This window comes from Zalophus californianus, chromosome X, assembly GCF_009762305.2.
Source record: "Zalophus californianus isolate mZalCal1 chromosome X, mZalCal1.pri.v2, whole genome shotgun sequence".
Classification (NCBI taxonomy): Eukaryota; Metazoa; Chordata; class Mammalia; order Carnivora; family Otariidae; genus Zalophus; species Zalophus californianus.
The window spans coordinates 101,618,822-101,644,592 of record NC_045612.1 but is presented as its reverse complement, the minus strand read 5'-3'; the positions used below and the strand labels follow the sequence as shown (position 1 = coordinate 101,644,592).

The following is a 25,771-nucleotide window of genomic DNA, read 5'->3' as shown; positions in this document are numbered from 1 at the left end:
TACCTATAGGTGCAACGTTGTCCAGGAGATCTCTAGAACTGATTGTTTTTGCACTTTATACCCACTGAACAGCAACTCCCCATTTCCCCCTGCCCCCAGTCCCTGGCAATCACCATTCTACTCTCTTTTATGCTCATGCTTTCATATGGGACAGTTCAAAGCAAGATTTGATGATTTAATGTAGTAATTATATTTTAGCAAATTCTAAGACAACTGACATCTTTTTTCTTAAAAATAATGATTGAAACTGTCAAAAATTTAAATTCTTTCAAAACTATTGTACTGTCATTTGTGCAATGGCTATTGTAACTTTTTACATATAAACAAACACAATCAATTGATTCACAATGCTAATACTGGTTTTTAACATAAGAATAAATATTACTTATTTGTATGTTCCTCATTCACTGTTAGTTTTGCCTTAGCTAATGTATTAGCTATTAGATGTAGATTTCCATATGTAAATAGGTGTTTTTCTGCTTTATTCTTCTCAAAATGATTAGGTAGCTTTCCAATTCAATAAATCTACGGAAATTATATGTGCTATATTAGCTATACTATGTTCAGAAAGTAATTATTTTAACTTATTACACATTGTTTGTGCTGTATTGTACTTTAAAGAAATATGTATGTTAAACCACAGCAATACTTACTACAGTTCTGTAATTTGATTCATGCAAATCTGCCAGGAATAAAATCAACCACAGTTTAATTTCAAACCTTCCCAACCAGCAGCTGTACAATTTATGCACTACTTTTCTATTTTTACTACTGGATAATGACAATGATGAATGTCTTTAGAAGGAAATACATATTCATTGGAAAGACTGAGATCAAAACTATCCCCCTTCAAAGGGCCCACAAAGGTAGGAAGCCCATTTGCGTGCTGCCAGAGATTTGTTGGTAGTGAGCTGGAATTATGCCCAAAACTGCAAATCCTCATTAGAGGATTCAATAATCCAGTTAAATTAAACCTGCAATGATACCTTTTTACAAACCCCAGTAATCAATACGATCACAACTGGCATCAGCTATAATACTCTTAAACATATCTGAAAGAACAAATGATTAGCTGAGTGTAGCCAGGGGCCCATCATTCTGAGTATGCCAGGTTAAGAGGTATGAAGACAAAGATATTCAACTGGCAACTTAATAAGTTTAGGGTCACTGCTCTCCTGACCCATATGTCTGGGAACATGGAATGAAATGAATATTAGCTCATTAGCAGTGATTTACATGTTGAATGACAATGATGAGCTTATAAACTGCTGTCATGTGAAATTAGTTAATGTGAATAATGACAAGAACGCTGGCATGTCTCCTTTATCAATTGATTGGGTTTCTTTTCTTCACTGCATCCACCAGCAATCTGACTTTTATTTCAAAAAGAATAAGAAAGAGTACCATACTGAAATGGATGGAGTAGCTCCAGAGATCCATGCCTTTCTTATTTTATTTTAGCAGGTAAATTTACAACTTACTTGATATAATGTAAGATAGCAAATTTAAGTCACTCAAGATATTGCAGCTCTGATTTCCAAAACAAACAAACAGCTTTATCTATCTGTATACTTATGCAGACAAATGTGTGATATGGAATGAGCTCCCAAGAAATCATTTAGCGTATAAAATACTTTGGCTAATAAGGTGCTGCTGAGAGCAAACTTCTCTTCCGTCTATAATCTCACACTATTTGCACTGAAAAATACTGAGCTCTGGCTACACTCTCATTTTGGGTGTAAAATGTACGATCACAAACGTTATCTTGAGACACATTATTATGTATATTTTCTTGATGCTACATTCATCTATCTTCAGACACTTCCCTCTAGAATTCAAAGACTATTTCCTCATCATGTTTTGTCTTAGTGTGGGATTGAGAAACACAGTTGGTGATTTGAAAAACCCTGGATTTGGGTGATAGCCTTTGCCTGGTAATTTTAAAGAAATATTTCATTGCTTTCTATTCAATTAGATTCCATGTATTCTAGTACTGATAATGGCACTAATTCAAAGTTGAATATGCATATTATAAGTAGAAAACATAAAGCTAAAATTGTATGCAATAGATACCATTTAAAATCTCATCTAATTCCCTCTTTTCTGGGAGAAGAAAGGAAAGTAATGTATTAATTGTGCATATACTGTTACTCTGTCAAAGCATGCTTTTTGATTGATAAGTCCTTTCTGTCCTGAATCTATGTGAAACTATTACTTTTGTCTGTTGCCTCATTTTAGAAAGTCTCTCAACATTAAATATTATAAAATACCTCTTTTGGTTTATGTTTCTCTTTCGATCCCAGATTTCTAGAACTAACCATCCTGTGAAGTGTTTTAGGAATTTCACGTCTAAGTAAAAATACCTTCAGTGTGTACATTTAAGTCAATTGTTCTGGTACTGCAAATGATCAAGATGAATATCTTGTAAAAATCTAATAAAAGTGCTTTGCTTTTACCTTCAGCGACTCCTCTTGTTTAAAGAGATCTTCAAAATCTTTAGCACAGAGTTCGGGAGCATTAAGAAGTTGTTCCACTTCTGATAGGGCTTGTGAGACATGAGTGATCTCAGTCAGGTAAGTAGAAGGCACATAAGAAATTTCCAAAGGCATATCTTCAGTCATCACCATCACCGACTCTTCATGGACAGTGTGCTGGTATAGGCATACAAAAGAACAATTCCTTTAGCTTCCTGATAATGAAAAGATCTCTACTGAGTTTATATAAATTCCAGTTTATAGCTGACAGAGGGCTGGAAGTGAATAAAAAAGTGCATGGTGATAAGTCTAGTAAAAAGGTTATTATTTATACACCCTCTTTTCACAAAAAGTGTTAGAAGCATTGCATTTAAAAATAAGAGATACATACACATTAGTACCAATGAGTGTAAGAATGAAAGACCAAGAGCCATAAGGTCACGAGAGGGATAGTTTTACTCTAAGAAAGGATGATTTTTACAACTGGTTTTTAAAATGTAATTCTAAGCTCCCTGGAAAACTAGGTATGGGGTAGGATGGTGGGGGAGTCTACATTTGTGGTTTTCCTACGAAAGGAACCTCTCCTATACTTTTCTTCCCTAAACTAGATTGAGGTACAAAAGGGACAAAGTGGTTTTGGCTGGTATATACTTTTAAATTCAGCACACTTCTCCTCCAAATTCCAGACACCAGCTTTCCTCTTTAATGCTAGTTTCCTGTTAAGTTAAGCTGCTAATGAAAGTACTAGATGAGAAAGCCGAGAGTGGAATTCACATTATAATAAAAACTCCAGAAAGCCGTAAGGTCTAGGGAAGCACTAGCCTCTCTTCCTACATCTACACTTTCCTACCTACCATTCAAGTACTATAAGTGATGGACATTTGGAGCTTAGAGTCCTTTTAGATTTGGCCAATAGTGCCTCTTTCCTTACTCCTGTAAGAGCATGAAATAAACGCTATTTGGGACACAAATTCAGAAAGATAGATGACCTCTGCTCTCTTCTGTCTCTACTATAAGCAACAAAACTCTTGTAATTGAAATTAGTTTTCCAGTAACTTTGTTTTGAATTGATCAACTGCCATCTGCCTGTTGATGGGGTCAACTGAGGGTTTCAGTGGCAGTCTCTAGAGGAGTTCTGATGATCAGCATGCTAACATAGCCATTTATTACTGCACAAGTTTTATGACAAGACTATCCCCATTTTTCCAACAATGTAATTAAATGGAGTTTAGGATCTCAAACTGAATCCATGTAAAGATGAGTGAAATTATAAGCTGCTCTATTTATGCTTTCCTATTAATTTCTCAGGTCCAGTATTCTTGTACTCAGTTCTTACATAATATAAAAATAATTGCAATCTAGATGTCTCATTTACTTATGACACTGCAAATTCACAGAATTACACAAATTAGCTTAAATGGCATAATTATACTTTTTACAAAGTTTGATGTTGTGTGTATATCTTGACTAAATATATGGTACATATTCCTTCGTGATGAATAGAATGATAATCTACATGTACTTCTAATTTTACACTTCAAATAATACTAGAATTTTGGGCTAGAGTTTAAAGAGGACAATCTACAGATTTAACCACATATTTTTATTTTTTATTTTTATTTTTTTTTAAAGATTTTATTTATTTTATTTGAGAGAGAGAATGAGAGAGAGAGCACATGAGAGGGGGGAGGGCCAGAGGGAGAAGCCCACTCCACGCCGAGCAGGGAGCCTGATGCGGGACTCGATCCCGGAACTCCAGGATCATGACCTGAGCCGAAGGCAGTCGCTTAACCAACTGAGCCACCCAGGCGTCCCTAACCACATATTTTTAAATTCAAATTCTCAATCTCTTCATTTCAAATGAACCTTCCCACCAATTTAAAAGAAAAATAAATCAGCAGACATTTGAATGCACATTAATTTCATACTACCTAGTAGAGTTAACACAAGTCAAGCAAGTTCACTGTGACTTCCATGTATTCTACTACACTGGTGACTGTTGTTCTTAAAAATTTCCAAGTTAATAAGTTATTTTTCTTATTTGAATCAGTTTCTTCAACTCCTGGGGGAAAGATACTTCTACATTATCTGAAACAAGAATGTTCCTATACCATGTTTCAGTAATGGTGAATTTTTCTTTCTTTTTAATTATATAAATTTCATACCTCTAAATTTTTATAGAACAGTGGGTTTTGTTATTAGGGACAAAATTGGGTAGAGGACAAGTAGCGGTTTATCTCTCCCATATATGTATATACACATGTATATATGTGTATGTGTATTTTTGTCTAACCAAGGGGGTTATTTTTAGAATAAGACATACCTTCAAAATATTTAAAAAACATCTGAGTTTCATTTAAAAAAATCAGTGTGAGTTCCAAAAGGTTTTAATGTCTGTCCTCATCATTTTCTCTTAAAAAGTAAATAATTCTAAGTTCTTTACATTCTCTTTCTGTTTTCTTTTTTGACATGTAGTTTCCTTGATCTTCATTACCTATACTTGAGATGCTCACAGCTATCTTAATTTCATACTGATGACTGCCAAACATAATAATTATGGATTATAGATAGCAAGGGACTTAATTGAACAGTTAACTACAATGGAGGAAAAAGACATTAAAAATAAACTCACATTTAACTATTGCCTTGGACTTAACTTCCTGAAACACAATTTAAAACCCAAGTTTCTAGTTCTTTGGTGTTTGTGGTTAATGGTATTTTGTTGTACATACCGGAATTTTACATAAAAATGCATGATTGACACTAATGTAACATTGTGTCAACTATACTCAAATAAAATTTTTCTTTTAAAAAATTAGATTTATTTAAATAATAATTAATGCTAACCACACAGCTCTGAAGACTGGAGTGCTATATCTCAACAAAGAAGATTTGCATTGGCTGCAGGGCACCTGGGTGGCTATCAGTAAAGCATCCAGCTCTTGATTTCTGTTCTGGTCATGATCTCATGGGTCATGGGATTGAGCCCTGAGTTGGGCTCTGCGTTCAGTGTGGAGTCTGCTTAAAAGATTCTTTCCCTCTGCCCTGCCTCTCAAATAAATAAATCTTAAAAAAAATAAATAAAAAGATTTGCACTGGCTACAGTCCTCACTCAGGACTCTAAGAAAGTAAGCAGCACACTGGCTTCTCATTTGTTAAGCTTTCCACTACTTGACTAAATGTCTGTCATAGATTATTTTATTACATATTGATTCATGTCTTCTCTTTCACATAATAAATATTCATCATCACATCATAAGAAAACCTTTTCCACCCATATTTCAATGGAAATCTCTTTAAGGGAATGTTAGGTGGCATCTATTTAAACTCAGAATTTTTCAAATAATTGAAATTTTGTATCTGGTTCTAAAAACCCTTTTTGCTTTTTCTTTTCTTAAATGATGAAGGCATCACTGACCTGATTGCAATGCTCTTCAAAGAAGCATTTGCCACTGTACTGCACATAGGCCATGCTCTATTAACATGTACATTGCAATTATTTTCAAGACTATTATACACAAGCCTTAGAGCAACTGGTGTCAATTCATGAAAATAAGTGGACTAACTATAGCACAACCGATTTACTCCATGCTCACACATGGCAAGAAGACAATATCCAGAATATTGAGAAATATTAAAACTGTTATGGTTGATGAGAACAATCAAAGAAATAAAGACATAGTCTATCAGTTTAGAAAAGATATGAGAAAAACATTGTAATCTTTGCGATCCTAAACTACTGATAAACAAGTAATTTTCTTTCTATTTTTTTCATTTGTAAAAAAAAAAAAAAGTAAATTAGAATGCTTATAATTCCTAAAATGCCGTCCAGTTACAATTATCTGTGAACACTGACTCAGCTGTATTTTGTAAATTAAACTGAAAAAGGTTAGTAACCACACATTGAAAATATTTAATGAAGACTGATCTATTGGAGGACTTAGTTCCTCCTATCATCTCATCATCATAGACAGGAGAAGTTAAGTGGAGCGAATCACCTGAATAGAGAAAGCCAAGCAATGGTCCCATGAACTTTTATGAGAAATACAAAAATTTCAGAATAATTCTTTGATACCATTGGGAAACTATCAACTCATTTTATAGAAAATTTACTCATATATTTTGAGTATTCTCATTTAGTATAAAGTTGTAATAGATCCAATAAATTTTAATAGAGAGAAACGTATCATAAGTTTCATATACAAGAAACAACTAAAAATTTAATCAACAGAGCCAGAAATTTAGAGATCTTGTTTACTATCTACTCCTTAAAAAATATTATTGCTTTTGACAAAGTCATGCAGTTCTATAATAAATAAACTATATCCAATGAATGACTTTCCATTTGGTTTAATAAAAATTTCACACAGTTATTTAAAAATCAGTATAATTGGAAGTATTATGTTTATTTTCTCCTCTTTATGCATAATCCGTGCGCTCATATTCAGATTTTGCCTTTTCATCTGAATTTCATTACCTCTGCCTTGAATAATCATATCCTTCTGAATTCTGATGTATACAAATCCTGTCTAACCTTTTGAAAATCAACTTGCTTTTGTTAATGTTCTTTACCATCTTATATCATTATAGAAATTCATGCATCATTAGCAAGGAAGTGCTGTAGCCATACTAATTCATTTTATTTCTCTCTGTTCATATTCACTTCTAACGATATATACCCCAAAGACTATGCTATCCTCATTTTCTGGAAATGAAAATCAAGAGATATGGAAGAAAGCCCCAAAGTACCTATTTTTATTAAAAAATGGAAAGCTCAAATCATGCTTAAAAGGATTATGATAGGATAAAACTATGATTTGTAACGCCTAAGGCTGAAGTGAAAACAGTTTTGAGATTTTCAGCTATGTACATAGGCATAGGTATCACTCATAAAGTTTTTAATAAAAACTTTGGTTTCTCTGAAACTTTAGTTATCACATTCTTTTTATTACTTAAAATTTGTTTCTTGAAGGACCACATAGCTGCTTAAGATAGAGGCAATCCTGTTTTGAAACCAACGGTGCATTATATCTAAGTGTTTAAAACAAAATATTCTCCTCCATGATTTAAAGGACTTCTCTCTCCTCAATATAAGTTTCAAATGGATTGTGGTTATTGGACCACTTATGAGTTATGAGGTCAAAGAAACTCAAAAAGAAAAAAGGAAAAATGCACTACATCCCATATTATTATGATACAGTCCTTGAAAATACCTATCTATCTAATATAAATATGGTATATAGAAAATATGTCAACACAAAGTCTAGCTCAAAAAAAAAAATAACTGGCATCTGGACAAAAAAATCATAATACAATAATGTACCCATTTTTTTGTTTACTCCATTAAAGTTAATAAAGACAAAGGTGGGCTAAATCTTTAAAAGAAAACAAGTTTATTAATGATTAAAGTGACCCATGATATGAAAATCTGTTAATGTATATCTGATTATCTTTCCTCAAAAGGGCATTCTTAAATAGTACAGGTTATTTTAGATTTTATTTATTTATTTATTTGAGAGAGAGAGAGAGAGACAGAGAGAGAGAGAGAGAGATAGAGAGAGCACAAGTGGGGAGGAGAGGGAGAAGCAGGCTTCCTGCAGAGCAGGGAGCCTGATGCGGGGCTCGATCCCAGAACCCTGGGATCATGACCTGGGCCAAAGGCAGACGCTCAACCATCTGAGCCACCCAGGCGCCCCAATAGTGCAGATTATTTTAAAATAATAACCCAATAGCACATAAATCCCAAATATGATTATAGGATATTATGGGTTCTGATGGGTCATAAATGGCAAGCAACTGGAAAAGAATTTAGGTAGCTCCCTTTCCTAATCTCAAAAGTATTTGGAGAAAGACAATTAAGTTTCCTTCTAGGAATCACTACGGTAAGAAACACACTTGAGCTATTTTTATTTATTTCTCCTCGGTCATTTATATAAATTACAAGCTTAAAAAGGGAAGTCAAAAAATCAAGTGTGGCAAAAAATACTACATTAATCCACAGACAGAAAAAAAGAATCAAATGATAAAGCATACAAAAGACAAGAATATGACACAGATGAGGTATATATGGGTTTAGTCTTTCCTGTTTACAGTTTTGGATACACATAAATGCCAAGGCAATAATCGCATGCTGACAGTACTTAGCCTTCCTTGTGTTTAATTAAGTCACCGGGTACAAAGAGTCTAAATGAGTCCAAACGGATTGGTTATGATCTTACATACACAAAACAGCAATGAGAGAGCTTGCTCTTAGGTATTCCCACCTCCTTTACGCATCATCTAGAAAACTGTCTCTGTGAAACTATGTAAGAAGAAAAGAAGATCAACCCTCAGATGATCATTAAGTAATTGATCAACAAACTGTATTAAGCTTATGACTTACCTCCCTTTTATTCAAAAATAACAAGACACGGTAAATAATAAAGCAATCACTGTAAAATAGTGCAGAAAATCATCTTTATAGCCCTATTATTTATTTTCTAAAAATCAAATGTTTGGTGCAGGGCAGGCTGTCAGTGAAGCGGGTATGCGGGTGAAGCTCGATTGGCCATTCTCTGAGTACACCCTACTTCTAGAAGGCCAGGTATGTGTAGTGTCCTGTATAACGGATCTGGCTGCTGGACTTGCTCATTCATCTGCCTCATGGTGATTCTTCTCTTCCACACCATCAAATCTACCTAGCTCCTCAGGGCCAAGCTAAATTACCATCTAATTAAACTGATAAACTAAATCTTGATAACGTGTTAATGGCTTATAGTGGTTTAAAGTGTTATCCTCCAGAGGATAACATTTGCATTTTAATAAGGATTTTCAATAAATTAACATACATTAGTGACTTGGTAGAATTCTAGTCACTACGTATGGCCTGTGGGAGAAGTGAAAGAAAAGGGTTTTGGTTCCCACTAAGGTAAGCACCAACATATATGGCCCACCTTGGAAGAAATCATGAGAAAAATAACATAACTTCATAGATAAGGCTACATATCCAATGTAAAATAAATGTACCAAAGACTCAGGCATAGTTAGCATATATTTGTTGAATAAATGAATAAAGAAAGTACCAGCTTAAAAAGGCAATTTTTAACAATCGATGTTTGACTAGAATTGCTGGGGTCTACAGTTGTAATATAATGTCCACTTTAGAGTTCTCAGAATGCAAACAGGAATATTTTCTTCACTTCATAATGTAATCTTCATTGGTATAGATTTGAAAGTATTTCTGATTTAACCATGTCACATTTCTCCAATTCAGGGCACACCAGCTCAGGCTGTCACACGTGCATGTCTTGGCTTTTCAGTCGTCTCTCTGTTATTAATGTAATTCATTATATGTGAACAAAAAAAGAAGCAATTATTTGGGATTCTGTTATACAGATACTTTTAGGAGATGTTAATTTTAGCCTCATTCATGGAGGTCTACAATGCCTATTAGTAGATTATAGTGTCTGAGGAGGCTATTAGTCAAGAAATCTTTTTTAATCCTGGCTAACTCTTCCCAAACTGTTCATATAAAATTTTTAATTTATATACCTAGTATATATTTTCTGATAGGAAGCTATTCTGATATATAAGCTGGCAATACCTGGCACAGGAGTTTTTCATATGTTCACATGTGAAAATGAACACACACGTATATATACACAAACATTTAGTTTAAATTGAAAATAAAATTAACCCAAGAAAACTAACTTTGGAATTACTTTAAATACTGCAATTATATGTCACACTACCATATTACTTAATTTCTATTGCCCTGTGGATCTTCCAGTTTGAGTGGATTTTGTAGAAGAGACTTACAATATTAATTTCTATGTTACACTTCTCAAACATTTCAGAAAACCTGGCTATCATTTATCTCCACATTATTTAATGTGGCAATTAAGTACCTATTTCTGAATATGCCTGTGCCATAATTTTGTTTTTGAATGATTTTTTCTTTATTAAAAATGTGATAGTGCTAAGTCAGTCAGAGAAAGGCAAATACTAGATGATCTCACTTGTCAAATTTAAGAAACAAAACAAATAAGCAAAGGAAAAAAAAGAGAGAGAGAGAGAGACAAACCAACCAAGAAACAGACTCTTAACTATAGAGAACAAAGTGATGGTTACCAGAGGGGAGGTAGGTGGGGGGATGGGGGAAAATGGGGAATGGGAATTAAAGAGTACACTTATGATGAAAAAAAAAATGGTAAGAAAAAATAAAATTAAATAAAAATAAAAATGTGACAGTGAATACACCTATAACTGCATTGTCCAATATGGTAATCCTTAGCTACATATGACTATTTAAATTTAAATCTAAATTATTTAAAAGGAAATACAATTAAGATTTTAGTTGCTAATGAGATTAAATTACAAGATGGTGTTCAACTTTTAATAATATAGAAAGTTCATAATGCAAAAGCTAGGATTTTTATCTCTATGTGAAAAATTTTAACACTGGTATGTATCAGAAAACAATTATAACATATGTAGATTGACAGTTTTCCTCACAAAGGAGATTTTGACTGGTTACTAAATCCAATTTAAAATGCCAAAAGCTTGGGTGCCTGGGTAGCTCAGTTGGTTAGGCGACTGCCTTCGGCTGAGGTCATGATCCCGGAGTCCCGGGATCGAGTCCCGCATCGGTCTCCCTGCTCAGCGAGGAGCCTGCTTCTCCCTCTGGCCCTCCCCCCCTCATGTACTCTCTCTCTCTCTCATTCTTGCTCTCTCAAATAAATAAATAAATCTTTACCCCCCCAAAAAATAAATAAAATGCCAAAAGCTTAAAATTCAGTAAGTTTGTCATACTATATCTGATAGATATTCTCGAACTGCTAATATATTTTGTTTTCATATATACAGCCCCTCAATCTCTAGGTAATCTCATCAACTCTGATGAAATTAATTAATAAAAGCACCTATGTGAATTATATAAATTATATATGCAGGACTTATGTGTTGAAAGCTTATGAATTTATGCATATACAGGTGTGTGTGTACATACAAACAAAATGCAAAAGTTGAGATGGTGAGAATATTACCTCATGTACACACGTTTTCTGTCTCCCTCACAGGTGAGTAGACTCAACCTCCAAAATAACCGTGACTAACTACTAGAATCTAGAAGAATATATGCATCAGAGATTCAGATTTTAGAAAAAGAGAGGAGACAAATTGGTGGTGGTCTTCAAATCTCTGGCACAGTCTGGGATGGAAACTATCAACCTGGTGATTTCCAGGTGTGTATGTGGGATGACTCGTGGGAGACAACTGATTTAACAAGATTCCTTTGACCCAGGAAGGAATCGGTACCTGCTGGTTTGCTTGATGCAGGAATTACGGGATGGTACGAAATAACCTAGGACAGGCTTAACCACCACTTCTTATTCATAAGCTCAAGATGCTTTCTTACACATACTTTTTCTGGAAGGTTCTGGCTTGTTAAGCCTTTCTTCCCCAGAAACAAATACTCCCATTATTTTTGTTGGTTTTCAATCAGCACTATATAATAGAACCCACAAACCTGACTTATATTTGTGCTAAAAATTTCACACCCTTTGACTTAAACACAAAGGACAGAACACAAACCATTACAGTAGATATAAGGGACTGAAAAAGGGAAACAAAGCTGAGGGTCCACACAAGTAATATACTAGAAAAAAGAGACAAGTGCTTTAATAAAAATGAAATGAGAAGCTTAAAAAGACAACGCTAGAGCTCAGAAAAACCTGATACCTGGTTTTTGAAAATTCAATAGATGATTTGGAAAAGAGAATGGTCACTGCTAAAAATAAAATGCAGGCTCTGAATGATCAAACAAAGGAAATACCCCACAACACAGAGAAAGACAAAATGAAAATGAAACCCTAAGTGAAAAGATAAGAGGAATGATAGAGGATGATAGAACCAGGACATATAATATGTAAAGAATACAAATATCAAAAGGAGGAAAGAACAGATGAAACAGAAAAAATTAAAGTAACTATAGGACAAAATTTTCCTGAGCTAAAAAATTATTGATCTGCTAAAGTTAAAAATGTTACCCAAGTACCAAGAGGGGTAAAAGAATAATTAAAGAAACATATTTAGAAATACATTAAATCATATCTTAGTGAAACTTTTGAACTCTGAGGACAGGAGTGAAGGGCATCTTAGAGTTTGAGACAAAGAAAACAGTTTAGATATAAAAATAATGAAATTTGGACTAGCATCGGATTGGCCACAATGGAAACTAGGACACAGTGGACGTTAGAAGGCAATGGAAACTAGAAGATAGTGGTTCATAACCTACAGAGACTATTAAAAGAAAAAGAGAGATTCAAGAATGATGTTATTATCCAAGGAATCCATCCTCACGACTGCAAAAGATCATTTTAAAAATACAAGTATTGGGGTGGAGCAAGATGGCGGAGGAGTAGGAGACCTGGATTTCGTCTGGTCTCAGGAATTCAGCTGGGTAGGGATCAAACCATTCTGAACACCTACGAACTCAACAGGAGGCCGAAGAAGAGAGTAGCAACAACTCTCTGAACAGAGAAGCGACCACTTACTGGAAGGTAGGACGTGCGGAGAAGTGAATCCGAGGTGATATTCGGGAGGATAGACAGCGGGGGAGGGGCCTCCGCCGGCCGCTTCTGGCAAGTGCTAGAGCCGCGGAGCACAGAATCGGACCTTTTAGAAGCCGGCTCCGCTGAGGGACGTCGCTCCAGTGGCTAAGCGAGAGGTGGAACCCTCGCGGGACAGTGTGGTCTCAGGACCCTTGGGGTCACAGAAAGACCGGGGGAGCCTGAGTGCGGCAGAGCTCCCAGGTACCGGAGCGGGGAAGCCGGCTGCAGAGACGGAGCTGAGGCGCGGGCTCTCAGCTCGGGGTTGCCATAAACTGTGATCCGCGGCCCAGTCGGGCCACTGCTCCTCCAGCAGGGACCCAACAAGCGGCAGAGCCAGGGAGACTCCCCTTCCTCCCCCGGGAGGAGCGGCGCGGGAGCGCACCGCAGGGATCTGCTAGGTTTGGAGACTCCACACGGGGTCGGGTGCCACAGATAGAAACACTCAGTTACAGGCCGGGTGAGCACGGAGTGCGGCCGGAGACCGGGGAGACGGGAGTGACTGACCGCTTTTCTCTGGGGGCGCACTGAGGAGCGGGGACCTGAGTTCTCGGCTCCTCTGGGCGGAGATTGGGAGGCCACCATTTTCACTCGTCCTCCAAAGCTGTACCGAGAGCTTGCAGGGAACAAATGCTCCTGAGAGCAAACCCGCACAGATTACTTAGCCCCGACCAGCAAGGGTGGGGCAACTCCGCCTCCGGCAAAGACATTTGGGAACCACAGCAACAGGCCCCTCCCCCAGAAAATCCCCACGAACAGCCAGCCAAGACCAAGTTTACCGATCAACGAGAACGGCAGAACTCCAGCGCTAGGGGAATACTGCACATAGAATTCATGGGTTTTTTTCCCCTGGTTCTTTAGTCTTTCAAAGATAATTTTGTTATGTTCTTTTTTTACTTTTTCTTTTTCTTTGAATTTTTCTTTTTCCCTTTTTCAACCAACATCCCTTTTTTAAAAACCTTTTTTATTTTTCATTTTTAGAGTCATATTCTATCCCTTCATCATAGTTAACCTTATTTTTGGTATATGTATAAGTTGTTCTCTCTTTAAAATTTTGGGATACAGTTTCTTCTAATAGACCAAAATATACCCTAAATCTCTAGTGTATGTCTTTGTTCTAGTCTCCTGCCTGATCATATTCTCTCCTTTTTTCTTTTTCCAACCAACTTCTTATCAATTCCTTTTATAAAATCTTTTTTAACTTTAATCTTTACAGTCATATTCTATCCCTTCATCGTATTTACCCTTATTTTTGTACACATGTAAGTTTTTCTTTCTTTAAAATTTTGGGAGGCAGTTTCTTCTAACAGACCAAAATACTCCCAAAATCTAGTGTGTGGCACTGATCTATTCACCAGGCTGATCATATTTGATCATATTCTTTTTTCTTTCTTTCTTTCCCTTTCTTTTCCCCCCAGTTTTGGGTCTCTTCTGATTTGTTTAGCGTGTATTTTTCTGGGGTTGTTTTTACCCTGTTAGCATTTTGTTCTCTCATTCATCTGTTCTCCTCTGGACAAAATGACAAGGCGGGAAAAACTCACCGCAAAAAAAAAAAAAAAAAGGAACAAGAGGCAGTACTGACTTCCAGGGACCTAATCAATACAGACACTAGTAAGATGTCGGAACTAGAGTTCAGAATGACAATTACAGAGATACTAGCTGGGCTTGAAAAAAGCATGGAAGATACTAGAGAAACCCTTTCTGGAGAAATAAAAAAAACCCTAAAATCTAACCAAGTCGAAATCAAAAAGGCTATTAATGAGGTGCAATCAAAAATAGAGGCTCTAACTGCTAGGATAAATGAGGCAGAAGAGAGAAATAGTGATATAGAAGACCAAATGATGGAGGAAAAAGAAGCTGAGAATAAGAGATAAACAACTACTGGATCATGAGGGCAGAATTCGAGAGGTAAGTGATACCATGAGATGAAACAATATTAAAATAATTGGGATCCCAGAAGAAGAAGAAAGAGAGAGAGGGGCAGAAGGTATATTGGAGCAAATTATAGCAGAGAACTTCCCTAATTTGGGGAAGGAAACAGGCATCAAAATCCAGGAGGCATAGAGAAACCCCCTCAAAATCAATAAAAATAGGTCAACACCCCAACAACTAATAGTAAAATTTACAAGTCTCAAAGACAAAGAGAAAATCCTGAAAGCAGCTCGGGACAAGAGGCCTGTAACCTACAATGGCAGAAACATTAGATTGGCAACAGACCTATCCACAGAGACCTGGCAGGCCAGAAAGGACTGGCATGATATATTTAGAGCACTAAAAGAGAAAAATATGCAGCCAAGAATACTATATCCAGCTAGGCTGTCACTGAAAATAAAAGGACAGATTAAAAAACTTCCAGGGCAAACAAAAACTAAAAGAATTTGCAAATACCAAACCAGCCCTACAAGAAATATTGAAAGGGGTCCTCTAAGCAAAGAGAGAGCCTAAAAGTAACATGGACGAGAAAGGAACAGAGACAATATACAGTAACAATCACCTAACAGGCAATACAATGGCACTATATTCATATCTTTCAATAGTTACCCTGAATGTAAATGGGCTAAATGCCCCAAAAAAAAGACACAGGGTATCAGATTAGATAAAAAAAAAAAAAAAGACCTGTCAATATGCTGCCTGCAAGAGACTCATTTTAAACCCAAAGACACCTCCAGATTGAAACTGAGGGGATAGGAAACCATTTACCATGCTAATGGACACCAAAAGAAAGCTGGGGTGGCAATCCTTATATCAGACAAATTAGATTCTAAACCAAAGACTATAATAAGAGATGAGGAAGGACACTATATCCTACTTAAAGGGTCCATCCAACAAGAAGATCTAACAACTGTAAATATCCATTCCCCTAACATGGGGGCAGCCAATTATATAAGGCAATTAATAACAAAAGCAAAGGAACACATCAACAAAAATACAATAATAGTGGGGGACTTTAACACTACCCCCCTCACTGAAATGGACAGATCATCTAAGATCAACAAGGAAATAAAGGCTTTAAATGACACACTGGACCAAATGGACTTAACAGATATATTCAGAACATTCCATCCCAAAGCAACAGAATACACATTCTTCTCTAGTGCCCATGGAACATTCTCCAGCATAGATCACATCCTAGGTCACAAATCAGGTCTCAACCAGTAGCAAAAGACTGGGATCATTACCTGCATATTTTCGGACCACAATGCTTTGAAACTAGAACCCACTCACAAGAGGAAAGTCGGAAAGAACTCAAATACATGGAGGCTAAAGAGCATCCTACTAAAGAATGAATGGATCAACCAGGAAATTAAAGGAGAATTTAAAAAATTCATGGAAACAAATGAAAATGAAAATACAACTGTTCAAAATCTTTGAGATGCAGAAAAGGCAGTCCTAAGAGGAACATATATAGCAATACAAACCTTTCTCAAGAAACAAGAAAGGTCTCAAATATACAATCTAACCCTACACCTAAAGGAGCTGGAGAAAGAACAGCAAATAACTGGAAATAAAGCCTACACCCAGCAGGAGAAGAGAAATAGTAAAGATCAGAGCAGAAATCAATGAAACAGAAACCAAAAGAACAGTAGAACAGATCAACAAAACTAGGAGCTGGTTCTTTGAAAGAATTAATAAGATTGATAAAGCCCTGGCCAGACTTATCAAAAAGAAAGGAGAAAGGACCCAAATAAATAAAATCATGAATGAAAGAGGAGAGATCACAACCAACACCAAAGAAATACAAACAATTATAAGAACATATTAGGAGCAACTCTATGCCAGCAAATTAGATAACCTGGAAGAAATGGATGCATTCCTAGGGAGGTATCAACTACCAAAACTGAACCAGGAAGAAATAGAAAACCTGAACAGACCTATAACCACTAACTAAATTGAAGCAGTCATCAAAAATCTCCCAACAAACAAGAGCCCAGGGCCAGATGGCTTCCCAGGGGAATTCTACCAAACATTTAAAGAAGAATTAATACCTATTCTTCTGAAACTGTTCCAAAACATAGAAATGGAAGGAAAACTTCCAAACTCATTTTATGAGGCCAGCATTACCTTGATCCCCAAGTCAGACAAAGACCCCATCAAAAAGGAGAATTACAGACCAATATCCTTGATGAACATGGATGCAAAAATTCTCACCAAAACACTAGCCAATAGGATCCAACAGTACATTAAAAGGATTATTCACCACAACCAAGTGGGATTTATTTCTGGGCTGCAAGTTTGGTTCAACCTCCACAGATCACTGTGATACAATACATTAGTAAAAGAAAGAACAAGAACCATATGATCCTCTCAATAGATGCAGAAAAAGCATTTGACAAAGTACAGCATCCTTTGATTAAAACTCTTCAGAGTGTAGGAATAGAGGGTACATACCTCAATATCATAAAAGCCATCTGTGAAAAACCCACAGCGAATATTATTCTCAATGGGGAAAAACTGAGAGCTTTTCCCCTAAGGTCAGGAACACGGCAGGGATGGCCACTATCACCACTGCTATTTAACATAGTATTAGACGTCCTAGCCACAGCAATCAGACAACAAAAAGAAACAAAAAGCATCCAAATCAGCAAAGAAGAAGTCAAACTCTCACTCTTCGCAGATGATATGATACTTTATGTGGAAAACCCAAAAGACTGCACCCCAAAACTGCTAGAACTCATACAGGAATTCAGTAAAGTGGCAGGATATAAAATCAATGCACAGAAATCAGTTGCATTTCTATAGACCAACAACAAGACAGAAGAAAGAGAAATTAAGGAGTCAATCCCATTTACAATTCACCCAAAACCATAAGATACCTAGGAATAAATCTAACCAAAGAGGCAAAGAATCTGTACTCAGAAAACTATAAAATACTCATGAAAGAAATTGAGGAAGTCAAAAAATGGAAAAACATTCCATGCTCATGGAATGGGAGAGCAAATATTGTGAAGATGTCAATGCTACCTAGAGCAATCTACACATTCAATGCAATCCCTATCAAAATTTCATCCACTTTTTTCAAAGAAATGGAACAAATAATCCTAAAATTTGTATGGAAACAGAAAAGACCCTGAGTAGCCAGAGGAATGTTGAAAAAGAACAGCAAAGCTGGTGGCATCACAATTCCAGACTTCAAGCTCTATTACAAAGCTGTCATCATCAAGACAGTATGGTACTGGCACAAAAACAGACACATAGATCAGTGGAACACAATAGAGAGCCCAGAAATGGACCCTCAACTCTCTGGTCAACTAATCTTTGACAAAGCAGGAAAGAATGTCCAATGGAAAAAAGACAGTCTCTTCAACAGATGTGTTGGGAAAATTGGACAGCCTCATGCAGAAGCATGAAACTGGACCATTTCCTTACACCACACACAAAAATAAACTCAAAATGGTTGAAAGACCTAAATGTGAGACAGGAGTCCATCAAAATCCTAGAGAAGAACACAGGCAGCAACCTCTTCGACCTCAGCTGCAGCAACTTCTTCCTAGAAACATCGCAAGGCAAGGGAAACAAGGGCAAAAATGAACTCTTTAGGACTTCATCAAGATAAAAAGCTTTTGCACAGCAAAAGAAATAGTGAACAAAACCAAAAGACAACCGACAGAATGGGAGAAGGTATTTGCAAATGACATATCAGATAAAGGGCTAGTATCTAAGATCTATAAAGAACTTATCAAACTCAACACCCAAAGAACAAATAATCCAATCAAGAAATGGGCAGAAGACATGAACAGACATTTTTCCAAAGAAGACATCCGAATGGCCAACAGACACATGAAAAAGTGCTCAACATCGCTCGGCATCAGGGAAATCCAAATCAAAACCTCAGTGAGATACCACCTCACACCAATCAGAATTGCTAAAATTAACAAGTCAGGAAATGACAGATACTGGCGAGGATATAGAGAAAGGGGAATCCTCTTACACTGTTGGTGGGAATGCAAGCTGGTGCAACCACTCTGGAAAACAGTATGGAGGTTCCTCAAACAGTTGAAAATAGAGCTACCGTACTACCCAGAATTGCACTACTGGGTATTACCCCAAAGATACAAATGTAATGATCCAAAGGGGTATGTGCACCCCAATGTTTATAGGAACAAGGTCCACAATAGCCAAACTACAGACAGAACCAAGATGTCCATCAACTGTTAATGGATAAAGAAGATGTGGTGTGTGTATACACACACACACACACACACACACACACACACACACACACACACACAATGGAATATTATGCAGCCATCAAAAAAATGAAATCTTGCCATTTGCAATGACATGGATGGAACTGGACGGTATTATTCTAAGCCAAATAAGTCAATCAGAGAAAGACATGTATCATATGATCTCACTGATATGAGGAATTCTTAATCTCAGGAAACAAACTGAGGGTTACTGGAGTTTTAGGTGTTGGGAGGGATGGGGTGGCTGATTGATAGACATTGGGGAGGGTATATGCCATCGTGAGCGCTATGAATTGTGTAAGACCGATGAATCACAGACCTGTACCTCTGAAACAAATAATGCATTATATGTTAAAAAAAAAAAAAGAAGATTGTAGGAAGGTATAAATGAAGGGGGGGAAATTGGAGGGGCAGACAAACCATGAGAGACGATGGACTCTGAGAAACAAACTGAGGGTTCTAGAGGGGAGGGAGGTGTGGGGATGGGCTAGCCTGGTGATGGGTATTGAAGAGGGCACGTATTGAATGGAACACTGGTTGTAATGCACAAACAATGAATCATGGAACACTACATCAAAAACTAATGATGTCATGTATTGTGATTAACATAATAAAGTAAAACTAAAAAAATACAAGTATTAAAACTGTATACATCCCTATATACTTTTTAGAAGGAAATTTCTCAAGCACTGCAACCAAATGAAAAATAAAGTGTAATAAAGGTTTCTTTCTTTTCTTTCTTTTTCTTTTTTTTTTTTTTAGAGAGAAAGCATGCACACATGTGCACAAGGGCAGGAGAAGGGAGAGAGAGAGAGAGAGAGAGAGAGAATCGTAAGCAGGCTCCATGCCCAGCACAGAGCCTAAGGTGGGTATTGATCTCAAAATCCTGAGATCATGACCTGAGCTGAAATCAATAGTCGGAGGCTTAAACAACGGAGCCACCCAGTCACCCCTATAATAAGGATATCTAAACAGGGGTACAAAGAAACAGTGATGACCAATAAACTCTGTTTTTTTTCATTAAATTTAATGCAACATCAATAGTTTAAGTATAATTTGAGTGATATCATGACTTTGTGAACTAGGTAAGTTCCAGTGTAATGGAAAAAATAGTAGTTGGGAACTAAAATTATAAATTACTGATTTTTAACGGATTTTATCTTGATTTGAAAAGAATGAGGTGTTGCTGAGGAAATCATACCGGTGGGGAGAGCAATGTTCTTATTTCATTTTGATATAAAACTACACAAATAATAGGGTTTAAGATTGTTAAAAATAAGAACCTAAGCACTAGTAAAATGGAAATGCAGAGCTTAACTTCAAAATTACCTGCAGCAAGGGGAGGGATGCAGTAGAGTGCAATAAAGATTATGAATTACAGAATTGTAGACACAGAACAAGAGGAAATTAAATTATACCATAACATATGATAGAAGGAATTTAAACAATTACAGTTGTAAGAGCTATTTTAACAATAATGTAGCTGGTTAAATTTCCTTATTCAAAGATCCGTGTCAGATTGGATTAAAGTACACAAACTATACATAACGTGTACACATCTATAATCTGTTTAAAAGGAACACATGAAAAAACAAGGTCTCAGTGGTATATAATATAATGATAGGTGATGCTACATCAGGAAAATAATTGGTGAAAAGTTGGAATCAAATAATAACATCAAACGAAGTATAATTCCAGGAAAAAATGGGTTCAAGAGAAGTACTGTAGTGGTAAAAGTCACAATTTTTACCAAAAAAAAAAAAAAAAGTAACAGTCATCGTTATGCCTCAACATTTGTCTGCATCCTACATGGGATAAAATTTACTAGAAATAAAAAGAGAATGTGAGAAAAATCACAGCTATAATTGATAGTTTCCATATACCTCTTCTAGAATTTGTTGGATCAAGTAGACCAAATCAAAAAAAAAAAAAAAAAAAAAAAACCAAGAATAGGGATTTTTTTAAACCAACGAGCTAACTTTAATCCACGTTTTGTACACAATGAAAATGAACATTCTTCTTTTATATCACAGGGACATTAAAAAAGATCACATATCCACAAAAAATTTCAAAAAAAGATAAAAAAGAGATTGCAAGTCATCTTTTCTTATCATAAGCTAATAATCTAGAAATGTAGAAAAATAACAGAATAAACTTTGATTCTTCTTAAGCTGTTAAAAAGGATGCATCAGGTCTATATACATTGCCTGGAAAAATGTCCTTGATAGGCTGTTCTACTTAAAAACCATACATAGAATGAGGCAATATCTTTAAAAAATGGGAAGGCATATTCATATATATAATATTTATGGTTAAGAAGCATAGAATATACTATGAAAAGATAATACTAAACTGTAAACATTTATTCCAGAAGGAGTAGAATTGGCAGAAGGAAGAAATGGAGACTACTAATGTTTTCTTAATATACTTCATATTGATTGAGCTGAGCTGTTAAACTATTATTGTATTACATTTAAAATAACCATAGAAACAAAAAGACAGAGTTTGCAATGGTAAATACAACCTTTATATAACCTGTTTATGAGTAGTCATGGCTCCTTTCAATTGGCTTTACCAAACCAGGTTGTTTTCACTTCAACCAAAGCTGTAGGAAAGCATATACTTTAAAAAAAAAAAAAAGAAAAAGAAAACAAAAAAAAACTTTAATTCCAGTAGGAAAGCACATACTATTAATTGGCTCTTATGGAAACTGAGACCAAGACAAATGCTTAAGAAAGCAGTATGAATGTATTTTGAAAGAATGCTACATTATCACTGAAAACGACCCTGATGGCCTTCACTGTGCACCTACTTGACTGAAGAGTTCTGGCAGTGAATGGGGCTGATTTTGCACATGAAGAAAAGAGAATTGATTTTACACGTTTGAGGTTCCTGAAGATGAGTAAGGAACCCTAAGTGCAAATGGAGAATTGTGTTCTTATTTAAGGGCATCCACCATTAGATCTATTTTGACTGTTCTTAAGAGTTCAATTTTATTTATTTATTTACTTATTTATGTATTTATTTAGAGAGAAAGAGAGTGCAAGTGGGAGAGGGGAGGGGCAGAGGGAGAGGGACAAAGAGAATAATGGCTTAAATCCTTTAGCATGGAGCCCCACCAAGGGCCTGATAGCACAACCCCGAGATCAAGACCAGAGCGGAGTCTGATGCCCAACCGAGTGAGTCACCCCGGGGGTCCCTAAGAGTTAAATTTTAAACAAAGAATTAAAATTAAAATAACCAGTGAGAAAAATACCCAAGCCAAAGCAGTTATTTAGCTGTTTAAAACAATGAATAAAATGGCAGATTTTTGTTTTGCAGTTTTGAAATGACTTCTTTGATGCTTCTCCTACATTCCAAATTGCTTTTGTTAAGCTCAACAGCTTTCCTATTTCTTCGGCCGGACATATGAGGCTACATTCATCTAAATGCCTTTAATTTGAAGAGGTACAAATAACCTTGAGGTATAATAATAATATTTAAACAATTATATGACATAATTCCAAATACCATGAGTTTGATAATTACCCCACATTCTCTTCTCCTTTTAAATATTCATAGTTATTCTATACGCCTGTAATAAAAAGTAGGGAGTTACAAAACAGAACTTTTGGAACTTGACTGAAAGAGGGAAAGTAAACTATAAAAATTACCATCTCGATGAGTTTAGCAAGCATTTTTATCAAAGGCAAAGTATATATTTTACAAAGTAAACTTTTGTAGGCCAACATAAGTAGATACACAAGAATTTGTGCTTATATATTTGAATATCCAGTTATATGTATATGTGCACACACATGGCATAGATGGATGATAGATACTCAGGTAGTTGGAATAATTTAGATCAATTGGCTGGCAGCTGTGTTTTGTGATATAGGAAGCTAATATGCCATATGCCATCATGTGCTACACACTTCTACATTTGGTGGATGAAAGATTAATGATTTTTTAACCTAATCTTATGGGGGAATAAACTGTTAAAATAATTAAATTATCCATGCTAAGTATAAACCAAATCAAATCAATAATAATAAACACGCATAATCTCTCTTCCTATCCCTCTTTGTGTCGTGCTGTGCTAAAGAATTTCTCAAGGCCACACATCCATATATCCTTATATGCAGGTCCTTTTTGGCTTCACATCCAGGCTGCAGCTATTATTTCAACGTTTCTGTCATTTATTCTTTTTTCCTTTGCCTTTTGCCTCTACTGGGAGCAGAACAACAAGATAATTACATTTATTAGAATTATCTCTGTAATCAGAGTGAAATAAAAAAAAACTTCATAAAAGGATCTGAATAGTCCTCTCATAAAGAAATTTAAGTAAGCTTTGGACTTCATGAACTTTACCAAATCAATTTAGGGAATCCAGAGGCCTTTTGTTCTATTCCTTTCCTGATTCTTGGCTGTGTTCCAGGTAATTCATAATGATGTCCATCTGACCTGTGAATGAATGAGTTGCTGTGTGTGTATAGAAACTATTCTGCTTAACGTTATTTTTCTAAAATAATACACTTTGCCAAGTTATAAATAACTTTGTAAAACACGATAGTCACTGAACAAAACCATTTTCTTCTCACCAAAGATTATGCTCAATTCTTTCAGAGGGTTTTGTGAGTTTAATGACACCTTGGGCTTAATGTGCTCCACTTTACAATCAAGATAGTTTCTCCTGAAATAGCTTGTTTCTCTGTCAGTGTTCCAGAAAATAATTATCATTGTATTTTCCCAAGGCAAGAATTCCAATATAAAACTGAACTGTTTTGCTTAGCACATTTCCAAGTTTTAACTCCAAGAAACCATCCCATATTCACATGATCACTTTTAAAATTCATTTTATATCATATATTTTTAAAAAGATAATTAACTGAGGCCTTAACATAACTTCTATTTCTTAGACCTCTTTGTAAAAGCATCTACAAAATAAAGTGTTTTGCCAACTTAAAAACACTATATTAATTTTTCACTCCTTAAAACTTTTCAGAATGCCAATTTAATCTGCTTACTTTTTGTATCCAAACAAATTGTTTAAAGTATAAAAATTAACTAAGATGGTGAATGTAAAAGCAGTGTGTAAATCAAAAAGTTTTGTTATGGCTATTTGTTTGAAAATGAAGACTATAAGAAAACATGCATATTAATGTAAATGCACTACATTTTTTTCCAGTTTGGAATCATGTTTTCAGTTCTCAATTTTGATAAAGCACAAGAAGGGTAACACTTTCAGTTAAAGCAACTAATTTATTTTATTTTTTGGATTCCAAATAACACTACTAAATGATGCTATTATGGAGTCTGTATCTCTGAAATGAACAAAAGAAGGATTTAAAGCCAGAGGATAAAAGTATTTACAAACGAGCAAATGCTGTCCTGGTACATTTATTTTATGTAAGTGTATATAAATTGATAATATAGGAGGCAAGTGTTGTGATACCCTAATTCCATCCCTTTTACATATTTGTTCTTGTATTTGCTTCTCACAAGCTACAAAAGAAATTTTGGAAACTTATTCCAGGGAAAACACTTGTTGAATGAGTATTTAATTTCCAGAAGGCCATAAAAATGAAAGGTAATCATGAGTTTTAGAGCTTTCCTTTCCTCATTCTCAAAATTTCAAGCAACCAAGAGAGGCATTTGGCAGGATGGTGCCCCTTCATGTGAACAAGTTCCTCCAAATGGATGGTTCCTAGACTTTGTATTTCATAAGCCAATAAAATACTACCCCAAAAGTCAGGAAACCTCACCAAGTTCTGGGCTTTATTATTTCTAGTAAAGGACACTGTCGTGAAATAATAATAAAAGAGAAAGAGAAAAGGTAAAAATGAAAGAATGGCTATTTTAATGCTCCCCACCCCAAGACACACTATCAACTGCAGAAAGCCATACTTTTTGAGGAAAGGACAATTCTTGTGTAAATTTAGCTCTTTGAAAAGCTCAATACATTCGCTCTTATTTTTTTCCCCTTTCCTAAAGACCAGTGAAAATTTTCAGACACTGGTACACTTGGCACTGGGGCACTAATGTTGTAAGAATACAGAACAAATAACTGAACCATACGGAATTCCACAAGAAGATCCATTCTTCCATTTATTCAACACATTTTTATTTGAACACCTATGCAGTGGTAGAATGTATATATAAGAAAAATACTAGTTAACAAGATAGACAAGTCTCTGCCCTTATGGAGCCCCTACAATTCCAATGGTAGAAGACAAATTATAAATAAGTAAACAAATAAACAATGTTTTAAGATCATGGTAAGTGCTATAAGGAAAATAATCTTGCTAATATTATAGAGCATGATGGAGGAGGTGAAGGGAATGTTGTGAACTCTATCAGACAGGATGTTGAAGGATATATTTGCTCTACATCCTGCCAGATGAGTGAACACTAACAGGCAAAGATCCACAAAGTACCAAGAAAAGGAGACCACAACTGCAAAGACTACTAAGTGGAAGACATTTTTGCAAGTCTGAAGGAGAGGAGGCCATTGTGGCAGGACGTTAAAGAGGCTGTTTTACAC

At 35.7% G+C, this 25,771-nt stretch overlaps 1 protein-coding gene across 2 annotated transcripts in view; it reads right to left on the bottom strand.

The window, feature by feature from the left end:
• DMD (dystrophin) overlaps positions 1–25,771 on the bottom strand; it is a 2,214,577-nt gene that overhangs the window by 1,169,609 nt on the left and 1,019,197 nt on the right. For both annotated transcript variants that reach the window (XM_027607979.2, XM_027607980.2), the window contains exon 42: positions 2,457–2,651. In XM_027607979.2, the coding sequence (XP_027463780.1) occupies positions 2,457–2,651 (195 nt within the window). The remainder of the gene's footprint in view (positions 1–2,456; positions 2,652–25,771) is intronic.